A 16944-nucleotide genomic window follows, 5' to 3' on the forward strand; every position below is an offset into this window, starting at 1 on the left:
TAGAATCACCAGGACATTTTTATTGAAATGATTGGGGAAGCCAAAGGCCAAATTCTTTGCATGGGAGAAAATCTTCCTTTATAAGTAATATGCCTTATTTCTGAAAGGGTTAATGGGTCTCTTAAACTGCTCAATTTATCCAGAGAGGGGACCCTGTGACCCCGTTAGGACGTGGCTTTGGTCATTTCTTAGGAAGAATGCAATTTAGAACTCTCCTGTATTATTCTGCCAGCTGCTTAGTTATTGATGATATTGACTTTTAGTTTCAAAAAGTCTTGCTTTGGAAAATTGTTTTTAACAGCCCTCAACCACTCATGTCTTGTATTTTTATTTTATATCACTTTTCATTTGGGATATTATTAAGTCAAATCCTTGGTAACCATTCTCCACAATCCAATTTATTTTTACCCAAGATCCATTGAATTCAACTCACTGCCTTTTTGCAAAAGGTTAACCCAATATTTCATGTTGTGTTATACTTTCTACTTATGCTGTGCAAAAGAAAAGTTACTGTGATAAGCAGCCAATAAATTGCATTCAGAATGTTTATTCTTAAAAGTTACATTACTGTGCCAACATAGATAAACATAATCATTTATCACAATATGAACTGTGGAAGTAAAAACTAAATGAAATACAGCCATCTTTCTCGCATATTATCTAGTTCTTTTTTTTTTCCTTTAAGTGTTGGCCACAATAACTACTTTAAAAAAACGTCATCTTCTTATTTATCAGCTTGAATTAATGTGTGAGATGACTAATGGTTCAAATAGGATAACTAAACAAACAAAATTGCTTCTGTTTCATGATAAAAAAAGTTTTCTATTTTTTTTTGTATATAAATAGGATTACTTAGTTTTCTATCGTTGGCTCTTATTACTAGGTTGCTTTGGAATTATTTAATCATGAGGAATACATTGTTTAAACCTCATAGATTTATTGTACATTTGTTGTCCAGAACACAGATATCTAAATTGATTGACTGAAGAAATATCATGTCTTACATATATAGCAATTACTCAAAGTAATCTTCATTTATGTTAGGCTAATAAAATAAGCCTCAATAATGTTTATTAGAATGAATGCAGTATTCAGTGAGATTCACTGAATGTAGAATTTACTGTGTATTATTAATACTATTATTTAGTAACAGCTTTATTGAGATATAATTCACATACTGTACAGTTCACAAATATAGAGTGTAGAATTCAAAGACTTTTATTGTATTCATAGTTTGCTACTAAGACTGCAATCAATTTTCATCTACCCAAAGAAATCATATACCCTTCAGCATTCATGCTGCATTTGTCCCTAATCCCCCAGCCACCGGCAACCACGTCTACTTTCTGTCTCTATAGATTTCTCTATTTTGGACATTTTATATAAGTGGAGTAATACAGGATGTGGGATTTTGTAACTGACTCCTCTCAGCACAGTGTTTACTATGTGCATGTATCTTGTTTGTAAATTTCCCAAATTTCCTTCTGTTACTGATATCTGTATTCATTCCATTATGGTTAGATAGATAGCTGCTTTGTAAGATTTTAACCTTTTTAAATTTATTAAGGTTTGGCTTATGGCCTAGCATCTGGTTTGTCAGAGAGAATGTTTTGTGGACACTTGAGACATGAAATTAAAAGATGCTTGCTCCTTGCAAAAAAAGCTATAACCAACCTAGACAGCATATTAAAAAGCAGAGACATTACTTTGCCAACAAAGGTCCGTCTAGTCAAAGCTATGGTTTTTCCAGTAGTCATGTATGGACGTGGGAGTTGGACTATAAAGAAAGCTGAGTGCTGAAGAATTGATGCTGTGGTGTTGGAGAGGACTCTTGAGAGTCCCTTGGACTGCAAGAAGATCCAACCAGTCCATCCTAAAGAAAATCAGCCCTGAATATTCATTGGAAGGACTGACACTGAAACTGAATCTCCAATAGTTTGGCCACCTGATGCAAAGAACTGACTTACTGGAAAAGACTCAGATGCTGGGAAAGATTGAAGGCAGGAGGAGAAGGGGATGACAGAGGATGAGATTGTTGGATAGCATCACCGACTCGATGGATGAGTTTGAGCAAGCTCCGGGAGTTGATGATGGACAAGGAAGCCTGGCATCCTGCAGTCCATGAAGCTGCAAAAAGTTGGACATGACTGAGCAGCTGAACTGAACTGAGAAGAATATGCATTCTGCAATTTGATGAAATGTAGTTATTATCTATTAGGTTTAGTTGGTTTACAATATTCAAATCCATTTCCTTTTTGTTCTTCTGTCTTGAATATAGTATTCTTGGTTGACAATTTTTTTCTTTTAGTACTTTGAAAATCTTATCCTGCTACTCCTAGACGTCTGTTGTTCCTGATGAGAAATCAACCGTTAAACTATTGGAGTTGTACATTTGGGTATTTTTCTCTTGCTACTTTCAAGATTTTCTCTTTGGTGTTGACTTTTAGCTCTTTTGCCAATGTGTCTGTGTGTGGATCTTTTTGCATTTATCCTACTTAAATTTGTTCATCTTACTGAATATATAGTTTAATGTTTTTTCTTTTTTTTAAAAAATCAAAATTTCAGTCCCATTATTTTTCTTATATTTTTCACCTCCTTTCTTGCCTTCCTTTCTGAAATCTTGCTACAATATCTTGGAGCACTTAACTGTGTTGGAGAAGACTCTTGAGAGTCCCTTGGACTGCAAGGACATCAAACCAGTCAATCCTAAAGGAGATCAGTCCTGGGTGTTCATTGGAAGGACTGATGCTGAAGCCGAAGCTCCAATACTTTGGCCACCTGATGCAAAGAGCCGAGTCATTACAAAAGACCCTGATGCTGGGAAAGACTGAAGGCAAGAGGAAAAGGGGACGACAGAGGACGAGATGGTTGCATGGCATCCCTGACTCCATGGACATGAGTTTGAACAAACTCCGGGAGATGGTGAAGGAGGACAGGGAAGCCTGGGGTGCTGTAGTCTAGACTTGTAAAGAGACAGACATGACTGAGTGGCTCAACAACAACAAATTGTGTACTATATATCTTTAAGGCTGTGTTAATTTTTTGAAAAATATTTTTTGTCTTTGTCTTTTGGACTGCATAATATTTCTTGAGTTCTCTTAAAGTTTGCTGATTCTTTCTTCTGCAAATTAAGATATACTATTGAGCCCTTCTAGTAAATTTTTTATTTCAGTTATTATAGTTTATTATCTCCAGAATTTTAAAAATAATTTTTATGTCTTTATGAGTATTCTCTGTTTGGTGAGATATTGTTACCATACCTTCCTTATAATGGCTGCTTTGAAGTTTTTATTAAATGTTACACCTGAAACCTCTGAAAGGCAATATCTGTTACCTGCTTTTGTTCTTGCATGGACCGTATAATTCTGTTTCTTTGAATGTCTTTTAATTTTGTTTTAATGGAAAATGGAGCATTTTAGATGATATAGTGATTCTGGATACTAATTTCCCTCTACCCCATCCCAGAGTTGGGGGCTGGTTGTTGTTGGCCTGCTTGTTTAGTGATTTGGTGGACTGCTTTAGACATGTCTGTTTCCCTGATTTTTGATAGCACTCATATAGGGTGAGGCCATGGGCTTCAGTAACTGTGGTATGACAGTGCTTTTAGTGGGACTCTCTGTGCCTTCTCTTTGGATTTCATTGTTAAATGGTCCACCTCTGTTGCTATCACACCCAGTTCTTAGTCTCTTTGATTACTAATTGATTGCTCTGTTGTTTTTGGCAATGCCTTGGGATATATTAATAAATTACTTCACAGTGTGATTCAGTTAAATTTGGGCCCCTTTGCAAGAGTAGTTTTTAGGTGAGTCTTTGAGATTTCCTGTGGCCATACAGGAGCCATTAGGTATTCTTTCTGGTAAACTCTCTGCCTTGTGATTTAGTTTATTGCTCTCCTTCCTCTTAATTGTCTGGCATTGAAATCTTTATTGTTTTTGAGAGTACCCTTAGCCTTGAACTTCCCATGTATTAATTTAAATGAAGTCAGTTCTTCTGTTTGTGTTGTCTCTTCCTCTGGGAAAAAAAACCTCTGCCACAGCTCTAGATCTAGGGGTAGTTACAGTGGCCTGCATTTCTGGGAGCCACACTCCTGCTTTATTAGAAGGGCCCTGGTATAGGCAGTAACCTCTGATCTCAGTTTGCTTCTCCTGGTTTGCTAACTCTAAGCCATGGGCAAGCTGATATAATGGTGATCAGGATACTGTTATAGGCCTGTTGCTCCTGAGATAGAGCCTTTCTTCTGTGAGTGGGTATGGGAGAAGCAAGGAGCTCCTGACTTCTCAGCTGCACTTTCTGGTCTTTAGTTGCTACATAGCTGGTAGACTGGTATACTGGTAGATTAGGTGTACTAATATCCTGCCTTTCTTTGGGAGATACCTCAGTGTCACCTAGAGGGTGAGGGGAGGGTCAGCCCTCTGTTCTTGGCTGTATTCACCTGAGGTAGAATTCCTGCATGCTGAACTGGGAGTCTGGAGGAGGAATACAGGACTGCACTTCAAATGCCACAGACCCTCGCCATTCTTACCAAGTTTTAGTAGATTTGTTTCAATAACAATTTCTTCATTTGCTCTTTGACTATAAGAACTTCTGGAGACTTCAAAGGATTCTTATTTTTGCTAATTTTTATCAGTTATATTGTTTTATTAGGGAGTTGATCTACAGAGGTCCTCATTCATTCATTCTGGATGAGTCCCAGTGGTCATGTTTTAAAGCCTTGCTTAAGACAGCCCTTTTAAATTAATTATTTCTTTAGTTATTCAGGTGCTGCTTTACACATGTGTTTAAAACGTTTTCTATTCTATTTTATACCTCAAAAAGTCACAATAAAATAGACTCCATCTTTGGATAAATTCACATGTAAGTCCAACACTCAAGAACTGAATTCTGATTCAATCCCTTCCACATATTAACTATGAGGTCTTGAGCAGGTTACTTAATCACCCTGAATTTATTTCCACATCCAAAATTTTGAGATAACAGTAGCTATTTGTACATTAAATAATACATGTGAAAGCAATTGGTAAAGCTCTAAAAACTTAGTGGAGATTATTATTACTAGTTTAAATCACGTCTGTAATGAAGTGTCTGCCTCTCTTTTCATTCTTATTTAAGAATACTATTTATAAAATTTATCTTAAAGTCAATTGTTATATTTTACCTGTTTTTGAACTCCTTCATGTTATCATAAATAAATATTTGTATAAAATGAACTGGGATATCACCTAGTAAATGATTTCTTTAGATAAGTTTGTTGTGGAATTACAGTAGTAGAAGGGGAAAACAACATTTTTAATATACATCTTTGGAGTATGTGTGTGGAATCTTAAAATTTTATTTTTTAAAGTCCAGCATATTTATGCTTATATTTTGTCTATGCTATCTTCAGAATATCCTGGCTTTAAATCCTCGAACACAGTCTCATGCAACTCTGCGTTCCACTTTGGCCAAGAAATTAGACAAGAAACATTGGAAAAGAAATCCTGATAAGAACTGCTTTGTAAGTACCACTGATACATGGTTTCATGCTGAAAATTATCTCATTCTACACTGTAAGACACAATTTTATATATACTTAGAAATATAATTAAATATGTATAAAATACAGCAGTAGTTTTTTCATATTTAAATATTTTATATTTGAATGTTCTAAAAATGTGATTAATTTTGCTTCTTAAAAAATCTTTGAAATAGATTAAAATCATATAAATTTAGTTTGTGCCAAGTTTTATTTTTTGAAAATGAATAAAAACCTCTTAAAATAATTTTATAATAACACAATGATATAGAAGAGTTACCAAATTTCAGATATAATTCAACTGAAGAAGGGTATACTAGTATATACAAACTGTTATTAAATATTCTTTTGGGGAACATATAAACATTAAGTATTCAATATGAACATCTTATATTTCCAGATGAGGTGCAGGTGGAAAAATCTGTGATTACTGACTGCTAGAATGTTATTTACTTGGGTCCATGAAATCATTATAGGGCTGGGATTATTAGGCTATAAATGGGGATTAAGTAAGTACAACTTTGAAGGCAATATTTAATATGCCATTGTATGAGGTATAAATATTTGTTAGGAGAACAACTTCCTTTTCACCTGATTTCCCAAAATTAATTTCTCCAAGGACTTCTCTGGTGGCTCAGATGGTAAAAGAGTCCACCTGCAATGCAGGAGACCTGGGTTCAATCCCTGGGTTGAGAAGATCCTCTGGAGAAGGAAATGGCAACCCACTCCAATATTCTTGCCTGGAGAATCCCATGGACAAAAGAGCCTGGTGTTCTACAGTCCATGGGGTTGCAAAGAGTTGGAGAAAAATTAATTTCTCCAACAGTAATTTTCTCCAAGTGATTAGTGAGTGAGCCATTTAATAAGTATAAACTTATTTAACATTAGCTCTTTTGATACTTTGTGTATATGTTCTTTTTAAAACAATGATTTTTAGTTTATTTTTATGTATTTCTTAGCTACATATAAACTCTTTTAGAATAGGAATTGAGGGTATTTGTATATGTACATTTGTATTTATCTGATTTTTAATTTTTCTGTCACTGGCCAACCAGCAAAGTTTTTTGAATTAAAAAAGAGAGATAAAATACAGGGAAACATGATTTGCAATGATAACCACTTAACTAGAAGATTTAGATTTGTAATTCAGTTTTTCTTGCTCCACTTCTGTGAGCTTTGCATTCTACCATGACATCTCTCATAGAGGTCTCTGGAAGGACACTAGTGTGGTCCAAATTAGATCAAGGAATGAATCAACTATCAGGTGTGATCCTGTATAATGATATAAACAGTTGAAGGACACTGAAAAAAGAATCATGTAATTTTCAAACTTAGAAATCCTTTAATGATTATCAAGTCTCTCTCATTTTAAATGTGTGAGAACTATGATCCAGATAAATTAAGCTCTCTAGGGTTTCCCCTTTATAGATTATTATAGAGATACCAAGGGAACATTTTATGCAAAGATGGGCTCAATAAAGGACAGACATGGTAGGGACCTAATCAAAGTACAAGACATTAAGAAGACGTGGCAAGAGTGCACAGAAGAACTGGACAAAAAAGATCTTCATGATCCATATAATTGCAATTGTGTGATCACTGACCTAGAGTCAGACATCCTGGAATGTGAAGTCAAGTGGGCCTTAGGAAGCATCACTACAAAGAAGGCTAGTGGAGGTGATGGAATTCCAGTTGAGCTATTTCAAATTCTGAAAGATGAGGCTGTGAAAGTGCTGCACTCAATATGCCAGCAAATTTGGAAAACTCAGCAGTGGCCACAGGACTGGAAAAGGTCAGTTTTCATTCCAGTCCAAAAGGCAATGCAAAAGAATGCTCAAACTACCACACAATTGCACTCATCTCACATGCTAGTAAAGTGATGCTTAAAATTCTACAAGCCAGGCTTCAGCAATATATGTATCGTGAACTTCTAGATGTTCAAGCTGGTTTTATGAAAGGCAGAGGAACCAGAGATCAAATTGCCAACATCCGCTGGATCATCAAAAAAGCAAGAGAGTTCCTGAAAAACATCTATTTCTGCTTTATTGACTATGCCAAAGCCTTTGACTGTGTGGATCACAATAAACTGATAAATTCTGAAAGAGATGGGAATACCAGACCACCTGACCTGCCTCTTGAGAAATCTGTATGCAGGTCAGGAAGGAACAATTAGAACTAGACATGGAACAACAGACTGGTTCCAAATAGGAAAAGGAGTACGTCAAGGCTGTATATTGTCACCCTGCTTATTTAACTTACATGCAGAGTACATCATGAGAAATGCTGGGCTGCAGGAAGCACAAGCTGGAATCAAGATTGCTCGGGGAAATATCAATAACCTCAGATATGCAGATGATACCACCCTTATGGCAGAAAGTGAAGAAGAACTATAGAGCCTCTTGATGAAAGAGAAAGAGGAGAGTGAAGAAGTTGGCTTAAAGCTCAACATTCAGAAAACTAAGATCATGGCATCTGGTCCCATCACTTCACGGGAAATAAATGGGGAAACAGTGGAAACAATGGCTGAATTTATTTTTCTGGGCTCCAAAATCACTGCAGATGGTGACTGCAGTCATGAAATTAAAAGACGCTTACTCCTTGGAAGAAAAGTTATGACCAACCTAGATAGCATATTGAAAAGCAGAGACATTACTTTGCCAACAAAGTAGTCAAGCCTATGGTTTTTCCAGTGGTTGTATATGGATGTGAGAGTTGAACTATAAAGAAAGCTGAGCACCAAAGAATTGATGCTTTTGAACTGTGGTGTTGGAGAAGACTCTTGAGAGTCCATAGGACTGTGAAGAGATCCAAGCAGTCCATCCTAAAGGAGATCAGTCCTGAGTGTTCATTGGAAGGACTGATGTTGAAGCTGAAACTCCAGTACTTTGGCCACCTCATGTGAAGAACTGACTCATTTGAAAAGACCCTGATTCTGGGAAAGATTGAGGGCAGGAGGAGAAGGGGATGATAGAAGGGGAGATGGTTGGATGACATCATCGCCTCAATGGACATGGGTTTGGGTGGACTCTGGGAGTTTGTGATGGACAGGGAGGCCTGCCATACTGCAGTTCATGGGGTCGCAAAGAGTTGGATATGACTGAGTGACTGAACTGTTCTGAAACTTTTTATTTAGAAGGAGAGACATTCACCATTATTATTGTTGTGTTTTTATTATTCTTATTTTATGAAAAATTAGTATTTTCATTCTATAATGTTAGCTTATAAATTGAGTGTCTCATATTTTCATTAGTTTTTTTTTGGTAATTGACTAGGATAAAATAAAATAGGTTTTCTGCATTAAATACATATTGGCACAGGTTTCTAGGAAAGCAGTTTGACAGTGTCTTTGTCAGTATCTTTGACAATATTTGTTAATACATGTGTTAGTTTTCTAGGACTGTTATAAAAAAGTATTGCAGACTGGGTGGCCTGAAGAACAGTTTATTTTCTCCATGTTCTGGAGGCTAGGAATCTGAGATCAAGGTGTCAGCTTGGTTGATTTCTTCTGAGGCATCCCTCTTGATGATAGGTGGTTGCCTTTTCACTCTCTTCTCATGGTCTTCCCCCTGTATGTGTCCAAATATCCTCTTATAATGACACCAATATATCAGATAAGAGCCATTCTGATGACCTCATTTTAATTTATTTACCTCTTTTAAGACTGAATCCAAATACATATACATTCTGAGATACCGGGGTTTAAGCCTTTGATAAATGAATTTCAGGGGATTCAGTCCATAAGACACTGGAGAAGGGAATGGCAAACCACTTCAGTATTCTTGCCTTGAGAACCCCATGAACAGTATGAAAAGGCAAAATGAAAGGATACTGAAAGAGGAACTCCCCAGGTCAGTAGGTGCCCAACACACTACTGGAGATCAGTGGAAAAATAACTCCAGAAAGAATGAAGGGATGGAGCCAAAGCAAAAATAGTATCCAGCTGTGGATGTGACTGGTGATAGAACCAAGGTCTGATGCTGTAAAGAGCAATATTGCACAGGAACCTGGAATGTCAGGTCCATGAATCAAGGCAAATTGGAATGGTCAAACAAGAGATGGCAAGACTGAACGTCAACATTCTAGGAATCAGCAAACTAAAATGGACTGGAATGGGTGAATTTAACTCAGATGACCATTATATCTACTAATGTGGGCAGGAATCCCTCAGAAGAAATGGAGTAGCCATCATGGTCAACAAAAGAGTCCAAAATGCAGTACTTGGATGCAATCTCAAAAACGACAGAATGATCTCTGTTCGTCTCCAAGGCAAACCATTCAATATCATGATAATCCAAGTCTATGCCCCAACCAGTAACACTGAAGAAGCTGAAGTTGAGCTGTTCCATGAAGACCTACAAGACTTTTAGAACTAACACCCAAAAAAGATGTCCTTTTCATTATCAGTTCAGTTCAGTCACTCAGTCGTGTCTGACTCTTTGCGACCCCATGAACTGCAGCACACCAGGCCTCCCTGTTCATCACCATCTCCCGGAGTTCACTCAGACTCATGTCCATCGAGTCCGTGATGCCATCCAGTCATCTCATCCTCGGTCGTCCCCTTCTCCTCCTGCCCTCAATCCCTCCCAGCATCAGAGCTTTTTCCAATGAGTCAACTCTTCTCATGAGGTGGCCAAAGTATTGGAGTTTCAGTTTTAGCATCATTCCTTCCAAAGAAATCCCAGGACTGAGCTCCTTCAGAATGGACTGGTTGGATCTCCTTGCAATCCAAGGGACTCTCAAGAGTCTTTTCTAACATCACAGTTCAAAAGCATCAATTCTTCGGTGCTCAGCCTTCTTCACAGTCCAAATCTCACATCCATACATGACCACTGGAAAAACCATAGCCTTGACTAGACGGACCTTAGTTGGCAAAGTAATGTCTCTGCTTTTGAATATGCTATCTAGGTTGATCATAACTTTTCTTCCCAGGAGTAAGCGTCTTTTAATTTCATGGCTGCAATCACCATCTGCAGTGATTCTGGAGCCCCCCAAAATAAAGTCTGACACCATTTCCACTGTTTCCCCAACTATTTCCCATAAAGTGATGGGACCGGATGCCATGATCTTCGTTTTCTGAATGTTGAGCTTTAGTCAAGGCTGTATATTGTCACCCTTTTCATTATAGGGGACTGGAATGCAAAAGTAGGAAGTCAAGAAACACCTGGAGTAACAGGCAAATTTGGCCTTGGAATGCGGAATGAAGCAGGGCAAAGACTAATGGAGTTTTGCAAAGAAAATGCACCGGTCATAGCAAACACCCTCTTCCAACAACACAAGAGAAGACTCTACACATGGACATCACCAGATGGTCAACACCGAAATCAGACTGATTATATTCTTTGCAGCCAAAGATGGAGAAGCTCTATACAGTCAACAAAAACAAGACCAGGAGCTGATTGTGGCTCAGATCATGAACTCCTTATTACCAAATTCAGACTCAAATTGAAGAAAGTAGGGAAAACCGCTAGACCATTCAGGTATGACCTAAATCAAATCCCTTATGATTATACAGTGGAAGTGAGAAATAGATTTAAGGGCCTAGATCTGATAGATAGAGTGCCTGATGAACTATGGAATGAGGTTCGTGACATGGTACAGGAGACAGGGATCAAGACCATCCCCATGGAAAAGAAATGCAAAAAAGCAAAATGGCTGTCTGGGGAGGCCTTACTAATAGCTGTGAAAAGAAGAGAGGTGAAAAGCAAAGGAGAAAAGGAAAGATATAAGCATCTGAATGCAGAGTTCCAAAGAATAGCAAGAAGAGATAAGAAAGCCTTCTTCGGTGATCAATGCAAAGAAATAGAGGAAAAGAACAGAATGGGAAAGACTAGAGATCTCTTCAAGAAAATTAGAGCTACCAAGGGAACATTTCATGCAAAGATGGGCTCGATAAAGGACAGAAATTGTATGGACCTAACAGAAGCAGAAGATATTAAGAAGAGGTGGCAAGAATACACGGAAGAACTGTACAAAAAAGATCTTCATGACCCAGGTAATCATGATGGTGTGATCACTCACCTAGAGCCAGACATACTGGAATGTGAAGTCAAGTGGGCCTTAGAAAGCATCACTACAAACAAAGAGTGGAGGTGATGGAATTCCAGTAGAGCTATTTCAAATCCTGAAAGATGATGCTGTGAAAGTGCTGCACTCAATATGCCAGGAAATTTGGAAAACTCAGCAGTGGCCACAGGACTGGAAAAGGTCAGTTTTCATTCCAATCCCAAAGAAAGGCAATGACAAAGACTGCTCAAGCTACTGCACAATTGGCACTCATCTCACACAGTAGTGAAGTAATGCTCAAAATTCTCCAAGCCAGGCTTCAGCAATACGTGCACTGTGAACTTCCTGATGTTCAAGCTGGTTTTAGAAAAGGCAGAGGAACCAGAGATCAAATTGCCAACATCTGCTGGATCATCGAAAAAGCAAGAGAGTTCCAGAAAACATCTATTTCTGCTTTATTGACTATGCCAAAGACTTTGACTGTGTGGATCACAATAAACTGGAAAATTCTGAAAGAGATTGGAATACCAGACCACCTGACCTGCCTCTTGAGAAATCTGTATGCAGGTCAGGAAGGAACAGTTAGAACTGGACATGGAACAACAGACTGGTTCCAAATAGGAAAAGGAATACATCAAGGCTATATATTGTCACCCTGCTTATTTAACATCTATGCAGAGTACATCGTGAGAAATGCTGGACTGGAAGAAGCACAAGCTGAAATCAAGATTGCCGGGAGAAATATCAATCACCTCAGATATGCAGATGACACCACCTTTATGGCAGAGAGTGAAGAGGAACTAAAAAGCCTCTTGATGAAAGTGAAAGAGGAGAGTGAAAAAGTTGGCTTAAAGCTCAACATTCAGAAAACAAAGATCTGGTCCCATCACTTCATGGGAAATAGATGGGGAAACAGTGTAAACAGTGTCAGACTTTATTTTTGGGGGCTCCAAAATCACTGCAGATGGTGATTGCAGCCATGAAATTAAAAGATTCTTATTCCTTGGAAGAAAAGTTTTGAGCAACCTAGATAGCATATTCAAAAGTGGTGACAAAGATCTGCCTAGGTCTGTCTAGTCAAGGCTATAGTTTTTCCTGTGGTCATGTATGGTTGTGAGAGTTGGACTGTAAAGAAGGCTGAGCGCTGAAGAATTGATGCTTTTGAAGTGTGGTGTTAGAGAAGACTCTTGAAAGTCCGTTGGGCTGCAGAGAGATCCAACCAGTCCATTCTGAAGGAGCTCAGCCCTGGGATTTCTTTGGAAGGAATGATGCTAAAGCTGAAACTCCAATACTTTGGCCACCTCATGCGAAGAGTTGACTTATTGGAAAAAGCTCTGATGCTGGGAGGGATTGGGGGCAGGAGGAGAAGGGGACGACTGAGGATGAGATGACTGGATGGCATCACGGACTTGATGGACATGAGTCTGAGTGAACTCCGGGAGTTGGTGATGGACAGGGAGGCCTGGTGTGCTGCTATTCATGGGGTTGCAAAGAGTCGGACACGACTGAGCGACTGAACTGAACTGAATTGAGTCCATAAGAATACCTTTAAATTATCAAACACTTAAAGCTAGTAATTCATCTTCTAATAGACTATCTTAAGGAGCAAATAAGGAATGTAGGTAAATTATTAAGTAGAAAGAAAATTATCCCAATACTGTTTATTTGTAGAGAAAAATGTGGGTGGGAAAATGTGGATTATAGCTATGTAACTCAGGGCAGATCTATTCCATAGTAAATGGTGCAGCCATTAAATTACTATTTTTAAATAAAATTACTTTTGAAGTAATTAATAATCTGAAAAAGACATAATTTATATTATTAATTTATGGACAAGGTATAGAACAACAGTATATTTCAGAATGGTTGTATATAGTTTTACAGAACCATACCTATACACATATTCATACAGAATAAAATGAAATGTTAATAGTAATTGTATTTGTTTTCTTAGCACTTTTGTATATTTTAGATGTGCTATAATAGCAAGTGTTTGAGGAAAAATGAAAGTTTTAAAGATATGTTAGTATTATCTCAATTATAAGATCAGATTTATTGCTCTGGATATATACTTGAAAACTCTATGTATTAACTGTATATACTGTATTAACAAAGAACAGTGAAATATGTTTCCAAAGAGGGAATATGTAACTAGAGTTGAAAGTTATCCTCAATGTCATTAAAAAATGCTGTTCTTCTCCTTTTCATTATTATTCTCTTTGTGCTTCCATGAAGAAATGAATAAAAGTATTACCACACGATATGATTTATTTTTTAATTTATAAATTTTCATACTTGAGTTTTATAATTACTCATCTAAATTAAAAAACATGCATAAAACAAATATGAGAAGATTCTCTAAGGTGTAGAGAGGGCTAATTAACTAGGAATATGGAACCTGAAACATGACAGCGTGATGAACTCCCTGGGTTTTCTTTTTTTCTGCATATATCTTGGAGCCTTGGAGCTGAAGAAGTTAGAAAACCAGAAATGTTAGCTGATACAGACACACACACACACCCCTCAACAAAAGTCTGCTCTTTCTAGCCAAAATATGAAGAAATGAACAGTTTCTTTTCTGTTCATAGTAAGACGAAAGACTTTTAGATAGTAACAGCTATACTCTAGCTGAATACAGCAAACAACAAAAATGTGACCTCATCCCAATGTACACATAAACGCTGAGCAGGGAGCCTGGACTTCAGTCCTGTGATGAGATGATGAGATGCTCCAACCCCTCTGCGTGGTGAAAGGAAGGGAGTCAGGACTTTCATGCTCACTAGCTGCCTGGTAACCAAGGCAGCCCACATCCCAGACCACTGAATTTCTACCTTTATCAAGAAGAGGAGAAACAGGCTGAGGCTGAAAAATACCCCAAAGGGATATAACAGGTAAAAACTTCCTAAATTTAGCAAGAGACACAAATCTACAGATTCAAAAACCTCTGTGAAACACTAGGGAATCCATATAAGACATATCATAATTAAATTTCTGGGAACTAAATACAAAAACAGTATCTTGAAAGAAGCTAGCCTGTTTCCCTTAAGGCGAGGGCACCTCCTATGGGCAGTTGTGCTCCAGACCCTTGCCCTGTGGCTCTAAGACTAGACACTATCACTGGCCCATCCTTGATCAGTGTTTCCTTTTCTACCCTGCTTCATCCCTCCTGTATTGTTATTTCCTGAAGAGCACTCCATAAATCGCATGTTTCAAATTCTGCTTTTAGGGAAAGTGAAAAGTGAAAGTTGCTCAGTCGTGTCAGACTCTTTGAGACCCCATGGACTATAGAGTTCGTGGAATTCTCCAGGCCAGAATACTGGAGTGGGTAGCCTTTCCCTTCTCCAGGGGATCTTCCCAACCCAGGGTCTGAACCCAGGTCTCCCACATTGCAGGCGGACTCTTTACCAGCTGAGCCACCAGGAAAGCCCAAAAATACTAGAGTAGGTAGCCTATCCCTTCTCCAAGGGATCTTCTCGACCCAGGACTCAAACTGGGGTCTCCTGCATCGCAGGCAGATTCTTTACCAACTGAGCTACCAGGGAAGCCTTTGCTAACTAAAGAACCAAACCTTGCTGTTAAGTAGCAGCAGCACTTAACATAGGCAGTCACTTTCTCCTTCCTGCAATTTTTCTTTTCGCTTCCCTTCCAGGACCTCAAACTCCTTTTTTCTTCTTTCCTCATTGGCGTCTTCTCAGCTTCTTTGTTGGCTCTTCCTCATTTTCTCACTCCTAAATATCAGAGTGCCCAGGGTTCAGATCTTTCTGTCTTTCTTTAAAGACTCAGTAAGTTGTTGATCACATTCTCTCTCCTCATTTTAAATATCATCTATATAGACTGATGGTTCCTGCATTTATCTCTCTTGCCTGGACTACCTTCTTTAATTCTAGACTTCTGTAACCAAGTGCCTAATGAATGTGTGTTTGCGCTTAGTTGCTCAGTCATGTCTGACTCTTTGCAACCCCATGGACTGCAGCCTATAGACTCCTCTGTCCATGGGATTTCCCAGGCAAGAATACTGGAATGGGTTGTCATTTCCTTCTCCAGGGGATCTTACCAGCCCCAGGGTCTAGTGAATACCTTCACTTAAATCCCTAACAGGAATTTCAGTGTTCACATGTCAAAAATCCAAATTACGATCTTACATCCAAGATCTATTGTTCCTGGAGTCATCTCTATCCATCACTTTTCTGAGAGCAAAATATTGAGTTCTCAATTTTATTTGTCTCTCCTCCCATACTTAATTAGAAGATCCGTTGGATATACCTTCAGTTACATTAGCTAGAATCTGATTATTTCTCATCACTTCCACCACTTCCTGCCTTTCTAAACTATCATTATTTTTCATCTGAATTATTTTAGTTGATTTGTAATGGTTGCCATGCTTATGCCCTTTCCTGGCAGAATATCTTTATAATAATACATCTTAGAAATCCTTTTAATATTCCTGTGCTCAGAAACTTTCAGTGATTTTTCCAGCTTACTTGGGAGTTTGCAGAGTTTCCTTTGTACACCTCGGCAAGGCTTTCTCCGGCCACTCTGTTTAAAACTCTAGCCTGCCACCATACTAAGCTCTTCTCAGACTTTGCTTAATTTTTTTTCATGGCACCCATCACTGATATACTGTTTTCTTATTCACTGATTTGTTTATTGTCAGTTTTTTCCCACTGCTAAGTCGCTTCAGTCGTGTTTGACTCTGTGAGACTCCATAGACAGCAGCCCACCAGGCTCCCCCGTCCCTGGGATTCTCCAGGCAAGAACACTGGAGTGGGTTGCCATTTCCTTCTCCAATGCATGAAAGTGAAAAGTGAAAGTGAAGTCGCTCAGTCATGCCCGACTCTTAGTGACTCCATGGATTGCAGCCCACCAGGCTCCTCCGTCCATGGGATTTTCCAGGCAAGAGTACTGGAGTGGGTTGCTATTGCCTTCTCCGTTTTTCCCACTAGAATATGAAATCCAGGTGGGCATGGATTGTTATGTTTTGTTCATTATATATTTTGTTTCATAAGCTGTGTCCCCAGCATCATGAACCCTTGGTGCTCACTAAAGATGTGTTGAAAGAATTCAACCCTTCTTTTACATAGTCTTCACATGCTAGATGTAAGGATCACATATTTTTTTGGTATACAGTATCCAGACTACTGCTACATATTGTGTTTGATTTTAATCATGATTTAAATGAACAACCCAGATTTGTTTCTTCATTTTACTGACTATGCTGAAAATATTAAATTATTTACTTAAACTCATTAAAATTACTTAGTTTTGTAGCCCTATCTAGAATTCTGGTCATCTGAATCTTGTGTGCCTTTTCTAGTGTATTGCCTCCTTAGAAAACATGAATAAGATTATTAGAAAATAGATACTTCAAAGTTAAGGAAAATGCATATTGTAATGGTTGTCGCCATTACATTGAAGGAACCTTATAGCAT

General features: G+C 38.2%; 1 protein-coding gene across 1 annotated transcript in view; it reads left to right on the plus strand.

Annotated features, from left to right (window-relative positions):
• DPYD (dihydropyrimidine dehydrogenase) overlaps positions 1 to 16944 on the plus strand; it is a 916336-nt gene that overhangs the window by 34440 nt on the left and 864952 nt on the right. The window contains exon 2 of the mRNA XM_040232247.1: positions 5384 to 5494. Coding sequence (XP_040088181.1) covers positions 5384 to 5494 — 111 coding nt within the window. The remainder of the gene's footprint in view (positions 1 to 5383; positions 5495 to 16944) is intronic.

This window comes from Oryx dammah, unplaced genomic scaffold (genome assembly GCF_014754425.2).
Source record: "Oryx dammah isolate SB20612 unplaced genomic scaffold, SCBI_Odam_1.1 HiC_scaffold_28, whole genome shotgun sequence".
NCBI lineage: Eukaryota > Metazoa > Chordata > Mammalia > Artiodactyla > Bovidae > Oryx > Oryx dammah.